This window comes from Loxodonta africana, chromosome 25 (genome assembly GCF_030014295.1).
Source record: "Loxodonta africana isolate mLoxAfr1 chromosome 25, mLoxAfr1.hap2, whole genome shotgun sequence".
NCBI lineage: Eukaryota > Metazoa > Chordata > Mammalia > Proboscidea > Elephantidae > Loxodonta > Loxodonta africana.
In genome coordinates, this window is record NC_087366.1 from 59296227 (window position 1) to 59314078 (window position 17852).

General features: G+C 40.7%; 1 protein-coding gene across 1 annotated transcript in view; it reads right to left on the reverse strand.

Annotated features, from left to right (window-relative positions):
- The window catches only part of LOC135228674 (uncharacterized), a 65782-nt gene extending 49671 nt beyond the window's left edge, over nucleotides 1-16111 (reverse strand). The window contains exon 1 of the mRNA XM_064276964.1: nucleotides 15758-16111. Within this exon, the coding sequence (XP_064133034.1) occupies nucleotides 15758-15868 (111 nt within the window). The 5' untranslated portion in view covers nucleotides 15869-16111. The remainder of the gene's footprint in view (nucleotides 1-15757) is intronic.
- Between the last annotated feature and the right edge of the window lie 1741 nt (nucleotides 16112-17852).

Consider the following 17852-nt stretch of genomic DNA (forward strand, 5'->3'; position numbering starts at 1 on the left):
GGCTAGATGGTTTCTAAGATTGCTTCCTTTCCAGGAAAAGTCAATGATCCTGTGACTCTACTGGCATACGAGCTGATAAAAACGTTTTGGGGAATGCTGTTCTCCTAAGCACACGGTGGTGAATGGATGCACCTATTCCTTATGATGGCACAAAGTTCCCATCTGCCTTTTGCTAACTGCTGATGGCAACCAACTGTGTAATGCTTTGCAGCCTTAAAGGTATTATGTTCTCTGCCCTACTGTAGAGTGAAATCATTTCATGATTTGACTGAAATATAGTCAATTCTCAATTAGCTAAACCAGAGAGGTATAGTAAACCAAAAAACCAAACCCAGTGCCGTCAAGTCGATTCCGACTCATAGCGATCCTATAGGACAGAGTAGAGCTGCCCCATAGAGTTTCCAAGGAGCGCCTGGCGGATTCGCACTGCCGATCCCTTGGTTAGCAGCCGTAGCACTTAACCACTGCACCACCAGGGTTCCCGAGAGGTATAATAGCATGGATAAATACAGATTAAGATTAATTAAAAGCTACTCCTATTTGGTTTTGGCATTGTACCACATTTTGGGCAGCACTGATTTCTACGTGATTATGTATTCCTCTGTCTAAAATATTACTAGCCTGTGTTTTCTGTTGATTCACACTGCATCCAGAAATGTGAATGTGCTCAAGCAGGAGGAAACAAGGTGTCAGCCAAGAGGAAGAATTAGTGGTAGGTGATCCACAGACAAGGAGTCCTGGTAGCACAGTGGTTAAGCACTCGGCTGCTAACTAAAGTATCGGCAGTTGGAACTCACCAGCTGCTCTACAGGAGAAAGATGGGGCAGTCTGCTTCCATAAAGATTACACCCTTGGAAATCCTATGAGGCAGTTCTCCCTGCCCTTTGGGGTTGCTATGAGTTGCAGTTGACTCGACAGCAACGGGTTTTATAATCCACGTTACAGATAATTGAGAATGTAATGTAAATACACCACCTCTTTATCAAAAAGGAGTTGAAGCAATTTACAAAACTGCACACAATACAATGTAATGGTGAATTTATCATATTTTGTTAGATAAAAACCTCACACCGGGAAAGCAGTTAGGTGCATTCATCTCTGGAAAGTTTGCAAATGGTCAAGATAGACTCAGTACGCGTAAAACTTCTGCAAATGAGGATAGTAACAGCTCCCTGCTGTATCCATAAATCACCCCAGTTCCTATCTGAGAGACTGACAGCAGCTGTCAGAACACAGTTTCTTTGAAATGCTTTATAAATACCATCTAAAGAGCCAGATTGTTCTTTAACAGCCTTGTTATCCTAATGAAATCACTCTGCTTCCTAATCTTTGCTCCAGACACCACCAAGGTTGGGCAAAGGAAGCCCAATCTCCCCAAATGACTCTAAACACCAAGTTTGGATGACAGATTAATGATTGGCTCTGCCTCCCCATTAATTTATTTCCAGGAGACACCTGTGCCAATAACCTTGTTAGGGTTTGGAGCATGTCCCTAGAAAGGCATGCCTCACTCTCAGTGAATCCCCTTCCCATAATCCTTAATTACTTTCTAGTGCCTGGTGGGGAAAAGGCACACGACATGGAACATTTTATAGGGTCTAATCATTAACCAACTCTGTTCTTGGTTGGAGTTAGAGTGTCAGAGAAAATGGTCTGACCCAAACCCCCAAGCTACTTTCAAAATCACCGGCCAAAGGACTTTTCCCCAGGCATTTTCTGCCTGAGAGCCATTACCTCGAAGATAGCAGCAAATGCTTTCAGAGCATTTACTTTGTGTTAGCTACTTCCCTAAATCCTTTATGTAGAATCTGCTTAATTCAACCCAGCGACTTTTGGGGGAAGTTATTGTTGTTACTCTCGTTTTACAGATGAGGAGACTGAAGCTCAGAATAGTTGTCCTTTGCCCAGGTGGTAGATCCAGGATTCGAAGCTGAGCTGTCTGGCTACAGATTGCTTTCACAACCATGCACTTCTTCCTCAAGAAGGGAGACGTTACAAAGAGACAAGCAACTCTTGAACTTAGACTTTTTTGTTTTGAAACATTTGGCTCAGTGGTAGGCTTCTTGCCTTCCATGCAGGAGACCTGGGTTCGATTCCCGGCCAATGCACTTCGTGCACAGCCACAGCCCGCCTGTCAGTGGAGGCTATGCACTACCATGATGCTGAGCAGGTTTTAACGAAGCCTCCAGACTAAGACTGACTAAAAGGGAAGCCCTGGTGATCGACGACTCCCGAAAGTCAGCCAGTGGAATCTGTATGGATCACAATGATTTGATCCACAACCTATCGTGGGGATGGCGTGGGACTGGGCAGCCTTGTGCACGGGGCCCCCATGTCAGGGACCAGCTCCAGGCAGCTAACAACACCGTAATGGAAATGAAGGGGGTTCTAAGACATCCACCCCTTCAGCATTACAACAACAAAAGGTCGGTAGTAAATAACCTGATTCCACTGTAGCAGTTGAAAGTCTGTTCTGTGTATTTTGCTCTCCCCAGCTAGTCCAGAAGGATGTCAGGTGGCACAGCGGTTAAACAGCTCGGCTACTAACCGAAAGGTTGGCGATTCAAACCCACCAGCCACTGCGCTGGAGAAAGATGTGGCAGTCTGCTTCTGTAATGATTTACACCCTTGGAAACCCTATGGGGCAGTTCTATTCCATCCAATGGGGTTCTATGAGTTGGAATAGACTTGACAGCAGTGGGTTTGGGTTTGGTGTGTTGCCACCTTCAACTGCACACTGGTATCACCTGTGGCCTATTAAGAATCCATGTATACATAAACCCAGAACATATGCATATATATATGGTATACATTAAAAAAAAAAAAAAACCTCTTCCTGTCGAGTCAATTCTGACTCATAGAGACCCTACAGGACAGAGTAGAACTGCCCCATCGGGTTTCCAAGGAGCACCTAGTGGGTTTGAACTGCTGACCTTTTGATTAGCAGCCATAGCTCTTAACCACCGTGCCAACAGGGTTTCCATGGTATACATAATGGTATGATTATTCATAATATAGGTAATGGTATAAATTCATTATATAATGGTATAATTTCAGATAGTGATAATGCAGTGAGGTAAACTAAAGACAGAAATGACAATAGAATGTATTGGGGAGATAGTGTTATTTTAAATAGGGTGTCTTCTTTGAGGAGGTAACATTTGAGCAGAAACTTATTTGAAAGGAGGGAGCAAGTCTTGTGGCTCTCTGGGGGAAGATTGTTTCAGGCAAAAGGAACCACAAGTTCAAAGGCCCTGAGATAGGATCATGCTTAGTTAGCTTGAAGAACAAACAGCAAGGAACTTAGTTAGGGAGGCTAGAGGGCAGCTGAATGAGGCAGAGACTAATAGGTGATGAGGTTGGAGATGTGGCCAGGTCTCTAAGGCTGGTAGGGGGCTTTGCAGACCGTGCTGAGGAGCTGGGTTTTATCCTGAGGGTGCAGAAAGCCTTGGGAGGTTACTGAGCAGAAGGATGGCATGAACTCATTTATGTTTTAAGAGGATCACTCTGGGCATGTTTTGAAAATGAGCTGGAAGGAGTAAATGTAGAAGAAGGGGACTAGTTAGGAGGTTTGTGTGGTCGCCCAGGAGAAAGAGGCTGTTGACTTAGGCTGTGGGGTGTACAGGGAAGGAATGAGAAGGGATATGAGACTTGTTGATAGATTGGATGTGGGGTAGGAAGGAAAATGAGGAGTCAAGGATGACTCGTAGGTTTTATGCCTGAAAAACCGGGTAGTGCTATTTACTGAGGTGAGAAAAACTGGGGAGTAGCAGGATTATGGGGTGGAAACAGGAATCAAGAGTTGTGTTTTATACACTTAAGTTTGAATTGCCTTTTAGTCATCCAGGTAGGGCTGTCTAGTGAGAGTTAAAGTCTGAGAGCTCACGAACGAGGTCAAGCCTGGAGACAGAAACCTGGAATTTGTCAGCGTGTACATAGATAACTTTAGAATGTTTTGTAAACCTCCTAAATTATACTTTAAAAATATATTAACTGCTTAAATATTTTGCTAGTGTCTATTTCTAGATCCTTCAAACTTCAATGCGACCAAAAGATTTATAAATTATTTCCAGCACCAAAGTCTTCCGTCCCATCTCAATTTTCATGTATATACCTTTATTTTCCACTCAACTTCCAACTCATTTTTTTCCATTGCAACTCCCAAATCTTTTCCTTACCTCTTCTTATCTTTACTAGACCATTCCCACTCTGAACAAGCCAAGCAATTTCAGAAGGAGATTTTCTTTTACAAAGACATGAAAATCCTTCAGTGTGAGTTGAGCTATGAATGCCTGGGGATTGGGGTGAGTCAGTGAACTTATAACTGCCTTTTCACCTCTGGGATCCACATTCTAATATAGTCTTTGATTAAATTGGGTCTAAATCATCCTGATTATCACTGCCCTTATTATAAAGCGTGCACCGGTCTAATTTGTGTTGAGATACTTTAAGAAGTTTTTTATCATTCATATACCTGCCTGCCCAGGAAACCCTCATTAGATTTGCTCCCTTCTGTCTTCTACGTTTGAGCGCCTGTGTGGGTGGCCTGATGAGAAACAGAGATTTGGTGACCATTGGTTCAAGGAATGGCCTGCAGGTGGAAATTTATCTGCCTTCCAGAATGCTCAGGGTCCATCTCTGCTTCACTTTTTTTTTACTTTATTTTTGGATTAAGTATATTAAGCCACTCTGTGTTCTGTTTTGAGTGTTTTGTTGCTAAAAAGGAAGCTCAACTAACAGAAAATGAAAACAATCATCCACCATCCACATCCATTTGTTGACAGTTTGTTTTCATACTTGCTTCAAACATTGATCGAAAACAAATATATTGATGAGAGATGAAAGGTTCTAAATAACTCTAACTTAAATTAAATTGTATAGGTATCAAAGCAAAGCCTTGCATTAAGATTTAAAAATTAATGGCATGAATATAGTAAAAGGGTCAGGTCTTGGCTTGATAACTGTTCATGTGGAAAATGCTTAGGGCGAAGGTTAAAAAAAAACAAAAACAAACCAGTTGCTGTCAAGTTCATTCTAACTCATGGCAACCCCGTGTGCCTCAGAGTAGAGCTTTGCTTCATAGAGTTTTCAACGGTTGTGACCTGTAGAAGCAGATTGCTAAGACTTTCTTCCAAGAAGCCTCTGGGTGGATTCAAGCCACTGACTTTCGGGTTAGTAGCACAGGGCTGAACTGTTTGCACCACCCAGGGCTCCCGAGATTGGGGTTACTTGACCCAAATTGTAGATGAGCTAATAGGGTTAGAAAGCAGCTAGATAGCTCCAAGAAACAAACTTCATTATTGGATCATCGTGTCCTAATCAAGGGAAGCAAATGTCCCTTTGGCCAAATCATATCTGGATTTTATATTCATATTGGCACCACAAATAGATGTGGATACTGACAAAGTAGTATTCATTTAATGAAAGATGGTGATGGTAGTGGGGAGAGCAGAGAAATCAGATAACATAAAGAAGTGATGAAGCCGGTGGCGATCTTTAACCTGTGGAAGAGGTAAGAGCAGGAGTGGGAGAGGTTGGGGAAGCTGGTATAAGAATCGTCTTTAAGTATTCGGACTGTTGAATGAAAGGGGAGTTTGTCTCTGTTTAATGTAATTTTAGAGGACAGAGCTAGAAACACTAGTAAGAAGATATATGACAGGAGTTCTTAACCCTGGCTGCCCCTCAGAATCATCTGTGAATTTTTTAAGAATGTGATTTCTGGGCCCCATCCCCAGTGATTCTGAGAGGCACCAAATCACTGGGGTCACCTCATAAAACTTGCCTCAATAATTAACCTCTGCTTAGACACGTCCAGTAGTGAGGGACTCACTCACCCCCACTGCAGGCTAATTTCAGCTTTCATTTTTGAAGGTTGCGATTGTTAGGAGTCCCTGGGTTGTGAAAACAGGTAACGTCCTCAGCTGCCAACCAGAAGGCTGGAGGTTGGAGTCTCCCGAGAAGTGCCTAGGAAGAAAGTTCTAGTGACCTGCTTCCAAAAAACCAGCCATTGAAAGCCTGTGAGCACGGTTCTGCCCTGACACACACGTGGTCACCATGAGTTGGTGATGACTCAATGGCAACTTTTTAAAGCTCTTTAAGGGCAGGAATGGTATCTGGTCACACTTCTCCCTGGCATCTGGGGCATATGTGGGACAATGTCTGCTGACTATTGAGTGAAAGAATGGCCTTCACTTTCCAGTTAGTATCCTTCAATCAGCGAGTAACAGGGGCACAGTGACTCACCTCCAAGTCCATGCTACCTCACACCCAAATTCCCCTTCCTGTTTTCAGCATGTGCCTCCCGTTTTCCCTTCATATTGGCACAATGGAAACTCATACAGACCCAAAAGCACAGAATGTCCAAATCGTCTAAGATTTGTTAAATGGCAACTGTCTTAGCCATCAAGTGCTGCTGTAACAGAAATACCACAAGCGGATGGCTTTAACTAAGAGAAATTTCTTTCCTCATGGTAAAGTACACTACAAGTCCAAATTCAGCTCGTCAGCTCTAGGGAAAGGCTTTCTGTCTTTGTCGGCTCTGGGGAAGGTCCTTCTCATCAATCTTCCCCTGGGCTGGGAGCTTCTACTCTCAGAAACCCCCCGGGTCCAAAGGACATGCTTTGTCCCTGGCACTGCTTTCTTGGTGGTATGAGATCCTCCTGTCTCTGCTTGCTTCTCTTCCATTTTATCTCTTGAAAGGTGGTGTAGACCACACCCCAGGGAAACTCCCTTTACATTGGATCAGGGATGTGACCTTCGTAAAGGTGTTACAATCCCACCTTAATCCTCTTTAACATAAAGTTACAATCACAAAATGGAGGACAACCACACAATACTGAGAATTATGGCCTAACCAAGTTGACACATATTTTGGGAGACACAATTCAATCCGTGAAAGTAACATATAACACTAAAGTGGCTTTTAAAAAGAGAATATTAAACACAAAGAAATGGAGACAATGAGGGTCATTTTGTACCAGTACCTTGGCTATCACGTCCCTGTACCTCGGTCCTCACAACCACCCTCACCATCTACCCCCAAGCCTCTGTTCTAAGCCAGTCTCCAGATATAGTTTCTTCATATGCCGACTCTTTTGAGTCACTAGGATTCCCAGGATCTGTCCCCCTTCAAAAAATGTCCATGAAAAGATTTATTATTTTTAACCTCAAGATTCTTAGAGTATAAGAGGAAAAAAAAAAAAATCATAATACCCCTTAGTGTAATTTTCTATTAGCTCAGAAATCAGAACAATTTTCTCCTTCTCCATTACATCTGTCGTGGTTATTTCCACTTCTGTGACTTTGTAAATGTTCTTTCTCCTTCGGACAAATCCAAATCCCATTCATCTTTTATGATTCAACTCAAGCTACACTTACCTCACAGAATTTTTCTGGGTTATTCCAGAAAATACCAATCTCTCCTCTCTCTGCACTCCTATAATGTTTGTATCTTCAGCTCACCATTTGTGGCTTAATCAACTCCTCTTTTGAAGGGTTGTCTAATGGCATTAGTCTCTGAGATCAGGGACATAGTCCCCTTCTTGGCATTTTCCAGTATTTGACCTGGACTGTGGCATATTTCCTCAGAAAATGCATGCCATCGATCACATGTAAAACTAAGTGCCTTAATCTGGCTTTGTTGAGAAGTCATCTGACAATGGAATTTCTTTGATAATTTCTACACGAAGAGATCCAAAATTCATCTTTCTGAATTACACATAGCTTTGTTGAATAATGTGTGTGTGTTTATGATGTGGTTACTCCCAGACTTCCCTGCCTTCCAGAAAGTTCCATTTCCAGTTCTGATTCATGTTTATTATCACCACCAGCCTCACTCTCACCCAAGGCTATGGAGGATGATGAAGTCCAACTTGTCAGGATTTGTTGCTTGCAAGCCAAACATCCACATCTTTGACAGAGCTGTCAGATTTCTGTCCCCAAACTAAATGAGCACACAAAGTGAACTTTCCTCCCCACAGACTGCAGGGCAGTGCTTAAAACGAACTCTCAGAAACAGTTCCAGTCAGTAGTTCTTTACCAGTAAAAATCCAAGGAAAAGTAAGTGTTTATCCATTGTTTCTCACTCTTAGGAATGGTGTTTTTCTTCACATTAAAAAAAAATAATTAAACATCCTTCTCTAGAGTCAGATAATGGAGGGAAGTAGAAGGATGTTGGGGGTCAGACCACGCGAATGTGTAACAATCGGATAAATGACATGCAATTATTCAAGTCTGTATTTTCACAATGAAGACGCTAGATTAATACTCTAAAGGGGTGCCTCAGAGAATTGCAGAGACCTGCCCTTCAACAGAAAAACAACAAAAAAATAATAGAAGCAAGCAACTCATAAAGATAATTGTTGTTGTTAGGTGCCATCGAGTCCACCCCAACTCACAGCAAAGCCATGCACAAAAGAATGAAACACTGCCCAGCCCTGCACCAACCTCAATCATTGCTATGTTTGAGCCAATTGTTGAAGCCACTGTGGCAATCCATCTTGTTGTCTTCCTCTTTTTCGATGAACCTCTATTTTACCAAACATGATCTCCTTCTCCAGGGACTACTCCCTCCTGATAATATGTCCAAAGATGAAATCTTGCCATGCTCGCTTCTAAGCAGCATTCTGGCCGTACTTCCTCCAAGGCAGGTTTGGTTCATGTTCTGGAAGCCCATAGTATATTCAGTATTCTTCACCAACACCACAATTCAAATGCATTAATTCTTCTTCTGTCTTCCTTATTCATTTCCCAGATTTCCCATGCATATGAGGTGATTGAAAATACCGTGGCTTGAGTCAGGCATACCTTAGTCCTCAAAGTGACATCTTCTCTTTTGAACACTTTAAAGAGGTCTTTTGCAGCAGATTTGCTCAATGTAACACATTGTCTGATTTCTTGGCTGGTCCTTCCATGGACATTGATTGTGGATCCAAGTAAAATGAAGTCCTTGACAACTTCGATATTTTCTTCGTTTATCATGGGGTTGCTTATTGATCCAGTTGTGAAGATTTCTGTTTACTTTCTGTTGAAGTGTAAACCATACTGGAGGCTGTAGTCTTTGGCTTTCATCAGTAATTTCTTCAAGTTCTCTTCACTTTCAGCAAGCAAGGTTGTGTCATCTGCATATCACAGGTTGTTGAAGAGTCTTGCTCCAATCCTGATGCCCTGTTCTTCTTCATATAGTCCAGCTTCTCAGATTACGTGCTCAGCATACAGATTGAATAAGCATGGTGAAAGGATACAACCCTGATATACACGTTTTCTGATTTTAAACCACTCAGTATCCCCTTGTTCTGTTTGAATGACTGCCTCTTGGTCTATGTACAGTTTCTGCATGGGCACAATTAATGTTCTGGAATTCCCATTCTTTGAAATGTTATCCATAATTTGTTATGATCCACACAGTCGAATGACTTTGCATAGTCAATAAAGCACAGATAAACATCTTTCTGGTATTCTCTGCTTTCAGCCAGGATCCATCTGACTTCAGCAATGATATCACTTGTTCCATGTCTTCTTCTGAATCCAAATTGAATTTCTGGCAGTTCTTTGTTGATGTGCTCCTTCAACCATTTTTGAATTATCATCAGTGTAATTTCACTTGCATGTGATATTAATAATATTGTTCAATAATTTCCTCATCCCACTGGATCACCTTTCTTTGGAATGGGCACAAGTATGAATTTCTTCCAGTCAGTTGGCAGGTAGCTGTTATCTAAATTTCTTGGCATAGATGAGTAAGCATTTCCAAGTTAAAGACAATGCATACTCTAAATAACACAGTAGTAGTTGAAAATGATGGACAATAGAAATACACAGAGGTAAAGGACACAGAGGTAGAGGAAAGTGGGTTCCAAGTGGGTACAGGCTCAGATCTGGACTTTTCCTTGTTAAGTATCATATAAAGCATCAAGTTGAATGATTTTTTGATTACTAATAGCTGCAGGGTAAGAAATAACAGGAAAATCTCATTTGATTTAAGAGTTTATGTGGGCAATTCTGGGAAAAGAGACTATCCTCACTATGTTCGCCCCCCCAGACAACTTCTTTGCAAACATCACTCCTGAACTACTAGCTCCAGCCGTCCATGGACAAGCAGGGCTGGAGGGTGATGACAGGTGGTGCAAGGCATTTTCTAGGGGTAATACTTGGCCTGTAGAAATTCATGGACCAGGGAGGTCATGCATCCATGGGCTGAGCTCATGGGCTGCACGAGTGTTCCCGTGAGACACTGAGGAGTTATTGAGCAAGCAGTCTGAGTCCTAACAACCACCAAGACTGGGCAAGCACAAACTTTCAGCTGCAGAAACAGGAAAGCGTGTCTGAGCAAGGAACTGGCTACTTGCTGGCTGGTACGTCACTGACCTGGAGTCCCTCCATGGTGCAAATGGTGAAGCACTCAACTACTAACCCGACTACTAACCCAAAGGCCAGTGGTTCAAATCCACCCAGAGGTACTTCAGGAGAAAGCCCTGGTGATCTAATTCCAAAAAACCGGCCGTTGAAACCCCTCTGGGGCGCAGTTCTGCTGCGACACACACACGGTTGGCACGGGTCGCAGTCCGCTCGGCGTGGATTCTATTCTTTCGTTTACTTTTCTATCACCGACTCACAGGGCAGTGGCTTTGCTTCTCCAACACCCCTGGGATTGTTAGTGTTCAAATGACCCCAGCAGCGAGAGCTAAGCCTTAAAGATTAACCAAACTATGAGAAGGCAAAGTGATGTAATAGCTGATGTAAGGGACCCATTACCCAGGGAGGGGAAAAGCCATCAGAGCACCCAGAAAATGAAGCAGAACTTTTGGGGGAAACAGATGGTGACTTAAATGGCCACCAAAAGTGATAAAAAAAAAAAGAAAAAGAAAAAGAAAAGACTAAATTACAGCATTAAGAATGCTTTCTGGAAAAATTCTTATCAAATTTTAAAAAATTAAGTAGTTCCAGGAGCCCTAACATACAAATAACAGGAGTTCCAGAAGGAGATAAAAGGAATAGATGAAGGAAAGGTGAAAGTTACAGGCATGAGAGGAAGAATAAAGGCTTCACTCTGGGTAAATAAAGTATTCCTAAGGCCATAGGCAGGCTTGATGATAAAGCACTTAACCAGCATGTGGTTAAATTTGTGAGCTCCAAGAGAAACTTCTACATATTCTAGACTGAGGGAAAGAAGTTATTTAAAAAAGAAGAATCAGACAAGCATCAGACTTCTCAGCCGCAACACTGAAAATGAGACTTTGGAATAACAGTTGTAGACTCCTGGGTGTAAGGTATAAACTTATTCTCAGCTGAAATAATATTTATTTATCAGAATGAAAGAAAGAAATCTGTGCATAGACACGGGCTCAGAGAATTTTTCCTCCTGGTACTATGGAGAAGAGCACTAAGGAAAAGCTCCAGTCAAATTGCAAAAAATAAGAACAGAGATTTAAGAGAAGAGAATGCAAGTGATGAACAACTAACACTGCAGTGCATATAGTGAAATCTATATGAATAAAAAAAAAGATAGAGTAATTAGCAACATGTGATATAACTGCTAAAGAATTATTCTTAAAATAGGAAAGACATTCTCTAATGAAAAAATCAATAATATTCTTAAACAGAATGAAACTATCTAAGCAAAACTAACTTAGAAATTATTGGGTGTAGGAAGAGTGGGGAATAAAAGCATTCCAGAAATTGTATTCATGGGAGAGTGTGTGCGTGCTGTGAATTAGGGAGGTAAAAGCCTCCTCAAAGTCCCTTCTTATTGGGTGGGGGCAGGTACAGTGGGGGAAAAGATAGAGGGAAGAAGGGAAGTAAATGGGATTTTGTTTTCATAAAATAGTACAGAAATATGTGTTTGATTAGGACTATTAGGAATAGAAACGTAATTACTAGTGGGCGTATAAAAAAAACACAGAACTTCCAAATTAAAAACTGTGGATTATTTAAATACATGTCTTTCAGAAATGGACAGATAATCTTTCAGAAATGGACAGGTACAGTAGACAAAAACAAGTAAGGACATACGTGGAGGAATTAAAAATTAATCAACCAACTTTACTTACTGTAAGTAGAGAATGCATATTACTTTCATATTTCCTTGAAATACAAACAAAAATTGGCATGCATTTAAGGAGCCCTGGTGGTGCATTGTTTAAGCACTTGGCTGCTAACAGAAAGGTGGGAGGCTCTAACCCACCAGCCTCTCTCAGGGAGAAAGACGTGGCAGTCTGCTTCTGTAAAGATTATCACCTTGGAAATCCTATGAGGCAGTTCTACTCTGCCCTGTAGGGTTACTATGTGTCAAGATTGACTCGAAAGCAATGGGTTTGGGTTTGGGTTATGTATTTGAGCGCAAAGAAAATCTTAAAAGTATGACTGTAAAGGCCACATCCTCTAATGGTAACCTAACATAATTAGAAATAAGTACTTAAAAATTGACAAAAAAATTCTCCCTTAAATACTTGGAAATTAAGAAACACTCTTTTGACTCAAAGACAAAATCCAAACTGAAATTTTAAAGTACTTAGAAAGCAATGAAAAGATATATTCATAGAATGCAGGAATATAACTAGGATAGTTTACAACTTTAACTGCTCTATTAAAATTAATAGAATTATTGAAGTTCAAATTGTTATTAAAATTAAAAAAATAGAAATAAATTACCTCAATAGACACTTTAAGAGATTTAAAAAAGATCTTAACAATTACAACAAAAATAGAAAGATGAAAATGATAAAAATAAAACTGTATAAATGAAATAGAAAAAATTAGTAGAAAGAATTTAAAAAGTGGGAACCTTGATTATTAGGAGAAAGGAGAAGAAATAAAACTAATAAGATAGAAAGTCCCCTTCAAGCTTAATTACGGAAAAAGTGAAAGAGCGAAAGTAGACAAATTTAGAATGAGAAAGAAATCATAACCACTCAAACAAAAGAAGATGGAAGTAAAAGATAGATACAAATTTATGAAGAAAATTGCTTCATGTGAAAGAAAACTTGAAGTGTGCGATAGTTAAGATAGTGTGTCAACTTGGCTGGGCCATGATTCTCAGTGTTTACATGTGATCTCTCGCATGATGGAATCTACTGTGAGTAGCCAATCAGTTTAAAGAGCGTTTCCTTGGAGGTGTGACCTGCATCCAAATGTAAGCAGACATTCTGGCTTTTTGCTCACTCTTGATCCCGCTGCTGCCTCCTGTTCATTTGACCTCCAGTTATTGGAACTTGGGCTATCAGCTTACTTGCCAATCTTGGGCTTACCAGCCCCTGCGGCTACTTGAATGGGGAGAAGCCTCTATCCTAATCCATGGACTTGGGACCATCCAGCCTCTACAATCTCTCGAGCTGTTTCTTTGATATAAATCTCTCATGTTTATATGCTTTGCTGGTTTTGCTTCTCTAGAGAACCCAGCCTAAGACAAAGTGCATAAAAAATATTCTAAATGTTATTAAACATCTACCATTACACAGGCACCATGAATTTATTTTTAAAACATACAAATAAAAAGACATTTTATGCTCTTGGGTAGGACAACTTAATACTGTAAAGGTGTTAATTATCTCCAAATTAATATATAAATTCCTCACAATCAAAATTAAAATTTTAGCTGTAATGTTTGAGGAACTAAAAAAGGTATTCTAGAATCACATCAAGAATTTATTCTAAAATCTATATACGGAAAAATAAAAACCTACTAAATGTTGAGTTACCTATGAAAAAGAAAAGTAAGAGGGGAAACTTAGCTTTAGGATATTAAGATATCTTAGGATATTAAGATATTCTGAAAAACCATAGTACTTTATTAAGGTACAATTTAATAATGAACAAATAGCCCACTGACAGAATAGAAACTTCAGGGTCAGACCCATGTGTATAAAAACTCACTGCCGTTGAGTCAAGTCCAACTCAAAGCAACCCTGTAGGACAGAAGAGAACCGCCCCATATGGTTTCCAAGGCTGTAATCGTCACAGAAGCTGACTGCCATGTCTTTCTCCCTCTGATTGGCTGGTGGGTTTGAACTGCTGACCTTTTGGTTAAGCTGAGCACTTAACCATTGTGACACTGGGGCTCCTTACTCATGTGTGTAGGGAACCTTAATTTCCATTTTTAATTTATTCACATTAACTCAGAGAAATATAAACGAAGGTCTTAAGGAAATACCACTTCAGATAGCAAGAAACAGAAGATTTCTGCTGAAGATGTCAGAAAATGTTCTTTCACACTGTATGTAACGCAACTTACTTTTAAGATAAACCTGGGGATTTCAGGGGCTTAGAGATTTCATTCCTGCTCATGTGAAGTCCAAAATGGGGGCTCCTGAAGGGTAAGTAGATTTCTTATAGTGAACTATTCAAGAATGAATTTTCTTTCACTATTTTTATTCTATTATTGTCAACACAAGGCTTTTTAAGTCACTGTATTCACCTGCATCAAACCTAAGGGCAGAAGAGAAAAAAAAAAAAAGGAAGTGCAAATATGGGAAGGTTTTGTGGGCCAGACCTGGAAACCATACGTAACACTTCTTCTCATATTTCTTGGCTGGATATCAGCCCCACGGCCACCGTGACTGCTTGGGAAGCTGAGCAATGAAGTCTAGCTGCCTGCCCAGGTAGAAATGCAAAAGGGCTTGATAAGCACACAAAATATCAACATTATACCTTTTTAGAAATTAAAAATTAAAAGGCCAAAATGAATTTAATTATTAAAAAAGGCCAAGATAAAAATATCATTTATAATATAATAGGAGCTCACTTATAATTTTTATTTGTATATATGCATAATCCTATGCAAGAAAGATGGTTACTAAATATTAATGGTTATTATCACAAGAGGGTGGGATTTCAGGTAATTCTTACTTTCTTCTCTTTACCTTTATTGATTGCCTTTTTTATATTCACTAGAAGCAGGTATTGTTTGTATAATTAGAAAAAAGTAAAACTAGGTTTATGGTGGGGAAAAGAGTTTTTATGACAATGAAATGAAATCTACTTGTTCCTATTTGTTTTGTGTTGTTGCTGAGAATATAACATAGCATTGAAAACACAATTTATGTCAAATTATATCAAATTACCAATCAACAGCAATCTTATTCCTGCCATGGATGATTTAATTTTCAAAATCCTCAAAAAGTTTATTTCTAATTTTTTGCTCTTTGTATGCAAGCATATATAAGCTAGGACCTGGGAGACAGGCGCTACCTACCATCTACTGAGCATTTGCTGTTTGTCTCATCCCAACTGTTTCTCAAAAAGAAACCCCATCAGGTATGAATAATTATCTACATTTTTTCTTTTTTAATTTTATTGCGCTTTAGGTGAAAGTTTGCAGCTCAAGTTAATTTCTCATCCAAAAATTTATACACATACTGTTTTGTGACATTGGTTGCAATCCCCACAATGTGACAGCGCACTCCCCCTTTCTCCATCTTTTAAGATGAGAAAATTAACACAAAACTACAGAGCCAGTTAATGACAGTAAGTATTCAAGCCCAGGCCTGACTGATGGCAGAGGCTGTAGCATGAACCATTATGCTCTATCATCAAGTTTACAAACACAAACAGACCACCTCTCCTTGTCCTTAGGTACCTGTAGTTTGTGTATTTATCTACAGAGGACGTAGGCCAGTAGACGTCAGCTCATTTAACCCTCATAGCATCTCCATGAGGTGGAAACATCTATTTTTAGACACAAGGCAATTAAAGCTCAGAGAAGGTAAGCTCTTCCCAGCTTCACCCTGACAGGCCTTCTGCAGAAAGTTGTTCCTAAACTCACCGGCGCCATTGTGTTCTGCCTGGAACTTTTGTGCTTTGAGGTTTCTTCCTGAGTTGAGGGTTGAAGAGGCCTATCTGGGGGTCTGCAGCTCCAGGGAAGTTCTAGGCTCATCTCACACTAAAAGTGAATGATCACGCGGTGGAAAGATTGATATGTCCCTTCCACACTGTCAACACCATGCTAGACTTGATAAACCAGATCTTTCCCCCAGGAGATAGGGGGAGTTTTTCTTGTCATTGTAATTAATAGAAACATGACTTTGCCTCTTGTGAAGACAGAAGGAGGAAGTTTAAAAGCAGCCAGTCACCAAAAAGATAATGCTCTTTGCTAGTCAGCTGTAATTTAAAGTTCTCTATCCAGCCTCACGCCCGTGCTCAAACAGAATCAACTAAACTGGTGGCTCTCATGCTGCCAACTGTCATAGCTCGGGTAACAGATGCCCTACCATTTGCATCATGTGGCCTACTGTGTTTTTTCCTCTCATGGAAAATAAATACCTTGTATACTGAAGAAAGGAAGTGAGGGATTGAAGGTGGGCATCACAGCTCTGTTTTAAAGACCTCTGGGCCATGGGTTATGTGAGTGCAAGCCGCTTTGTGCCTCTGACGGGCTTCTGCAGTCCACCCCGCCCCCACCTCCGGCCCAGACCCCCCTCCCATGGTCCGAGGACCATGTTCATCACCTGGAGTGAAAGCTGACAGGCATGAGCACAGGCAGGGAGCCGCGAGACGCACGGGCACTGTCACGCATGACTGGCCAGCAGCCATCAACGGCAATTAAACATGGAGAGCTCAGGATCTTTTTGGACAGGTTCAAGTTCCCTGGCACGGCTGTGATTAGATGTTTTTCCCGGTTTCCCTGTAGTCAGGATGTGACATTTTCCCTGTCTCTTGCCCTCTTCTCATCCACTGTGCTCTCCTGGCACTGCCTGATCGCCCAGCACGGACATCTGGATGACTTCATTTCTACACGAGTTTGGTCCAGGTGAATGGAAGAGGAACCAAAGCAGCAGTGGTCCTACCTCAAGGGAAACTAGTTTGAAAATATGCTCTAGTCTTCTGCGTGGGTTTCAGCTTAGTGGGTGTAACCTGCCAAGGAGGGATTCCTGCCGCTGTTTCCTTTCTGTTGTGGTAATCTACATCCTGAATTGGATTCTGCAATTTGGCTTCTTTAGAACTCTGCTGTTTTCAAGGGACCTGAAAGAATACTAAGCTGTGCTTTTTAAGTGTCTTTGGTCACTTAATTCTTCACAAATTTTGAGAAAGTTCAAGTGGCTGCGATTCTTAAAATGGCTGGCATGCAAGTTGGCGGAAATATGTTTACAAAATTGATCGTGCAGGGGGAAAAACTAGCCTACTTTAACAGGTTTAGATACTGTTGTAGATTGAATTGTGTCCCCCTCAAAATATGTATTGAAGTCCTGGCCTCAGTACCTGTGGAAATAGAGGTTTTTTTTTTTTTTTTTTTTTTTTTTAATGTTAATGAGGTCATACCAGAGTAGGGTGGATCCTAAACCTAATCACTTCTGAGTTAGAAAAACAGCAGACTAGACTCAGAGACACACAAAGAAGGAAGACATCACATGAAGTCAGATACCAACAGCAGATGCAACGAGAAGCTCAGGGACTCCAAGGATTGCCAACTACTAAAAGCTGAAATAGACAAGGAAGGACTTCCCCCTAGAACCATGCCCTGAATTCAGATGTCTAGTCTCCAGAACTATGAGAAAAAAATTTCCCGTCTTTAAAGTCACCTCCTTGTGGTATTTTTTGTTACAGCAGCTCTAGGTATCTAAGATACATACCTAATATGGAGTATAGAGGAAAAGGAATTGATGAAGGAAAGGAATCCTTGTCTTTCTAAAATAAATTAAAATAGAAGAAAATTGTCATTGACTACCTGCCTTTAAGATCTGCCTACAGGGTCACTATGAGTTGGAATCGACTCAATGGCACTGGGTTTACTGGGTTACAATCATGATTATCTCTTCTTAGCCTGGTCATTCCAATTGTTCCTCTGTTAATTGAGCCATTCACAAATATTTACAGAATTCCATGTACAAAGTGGGGTAAGGGGTAGAACAAGACCAAAACCA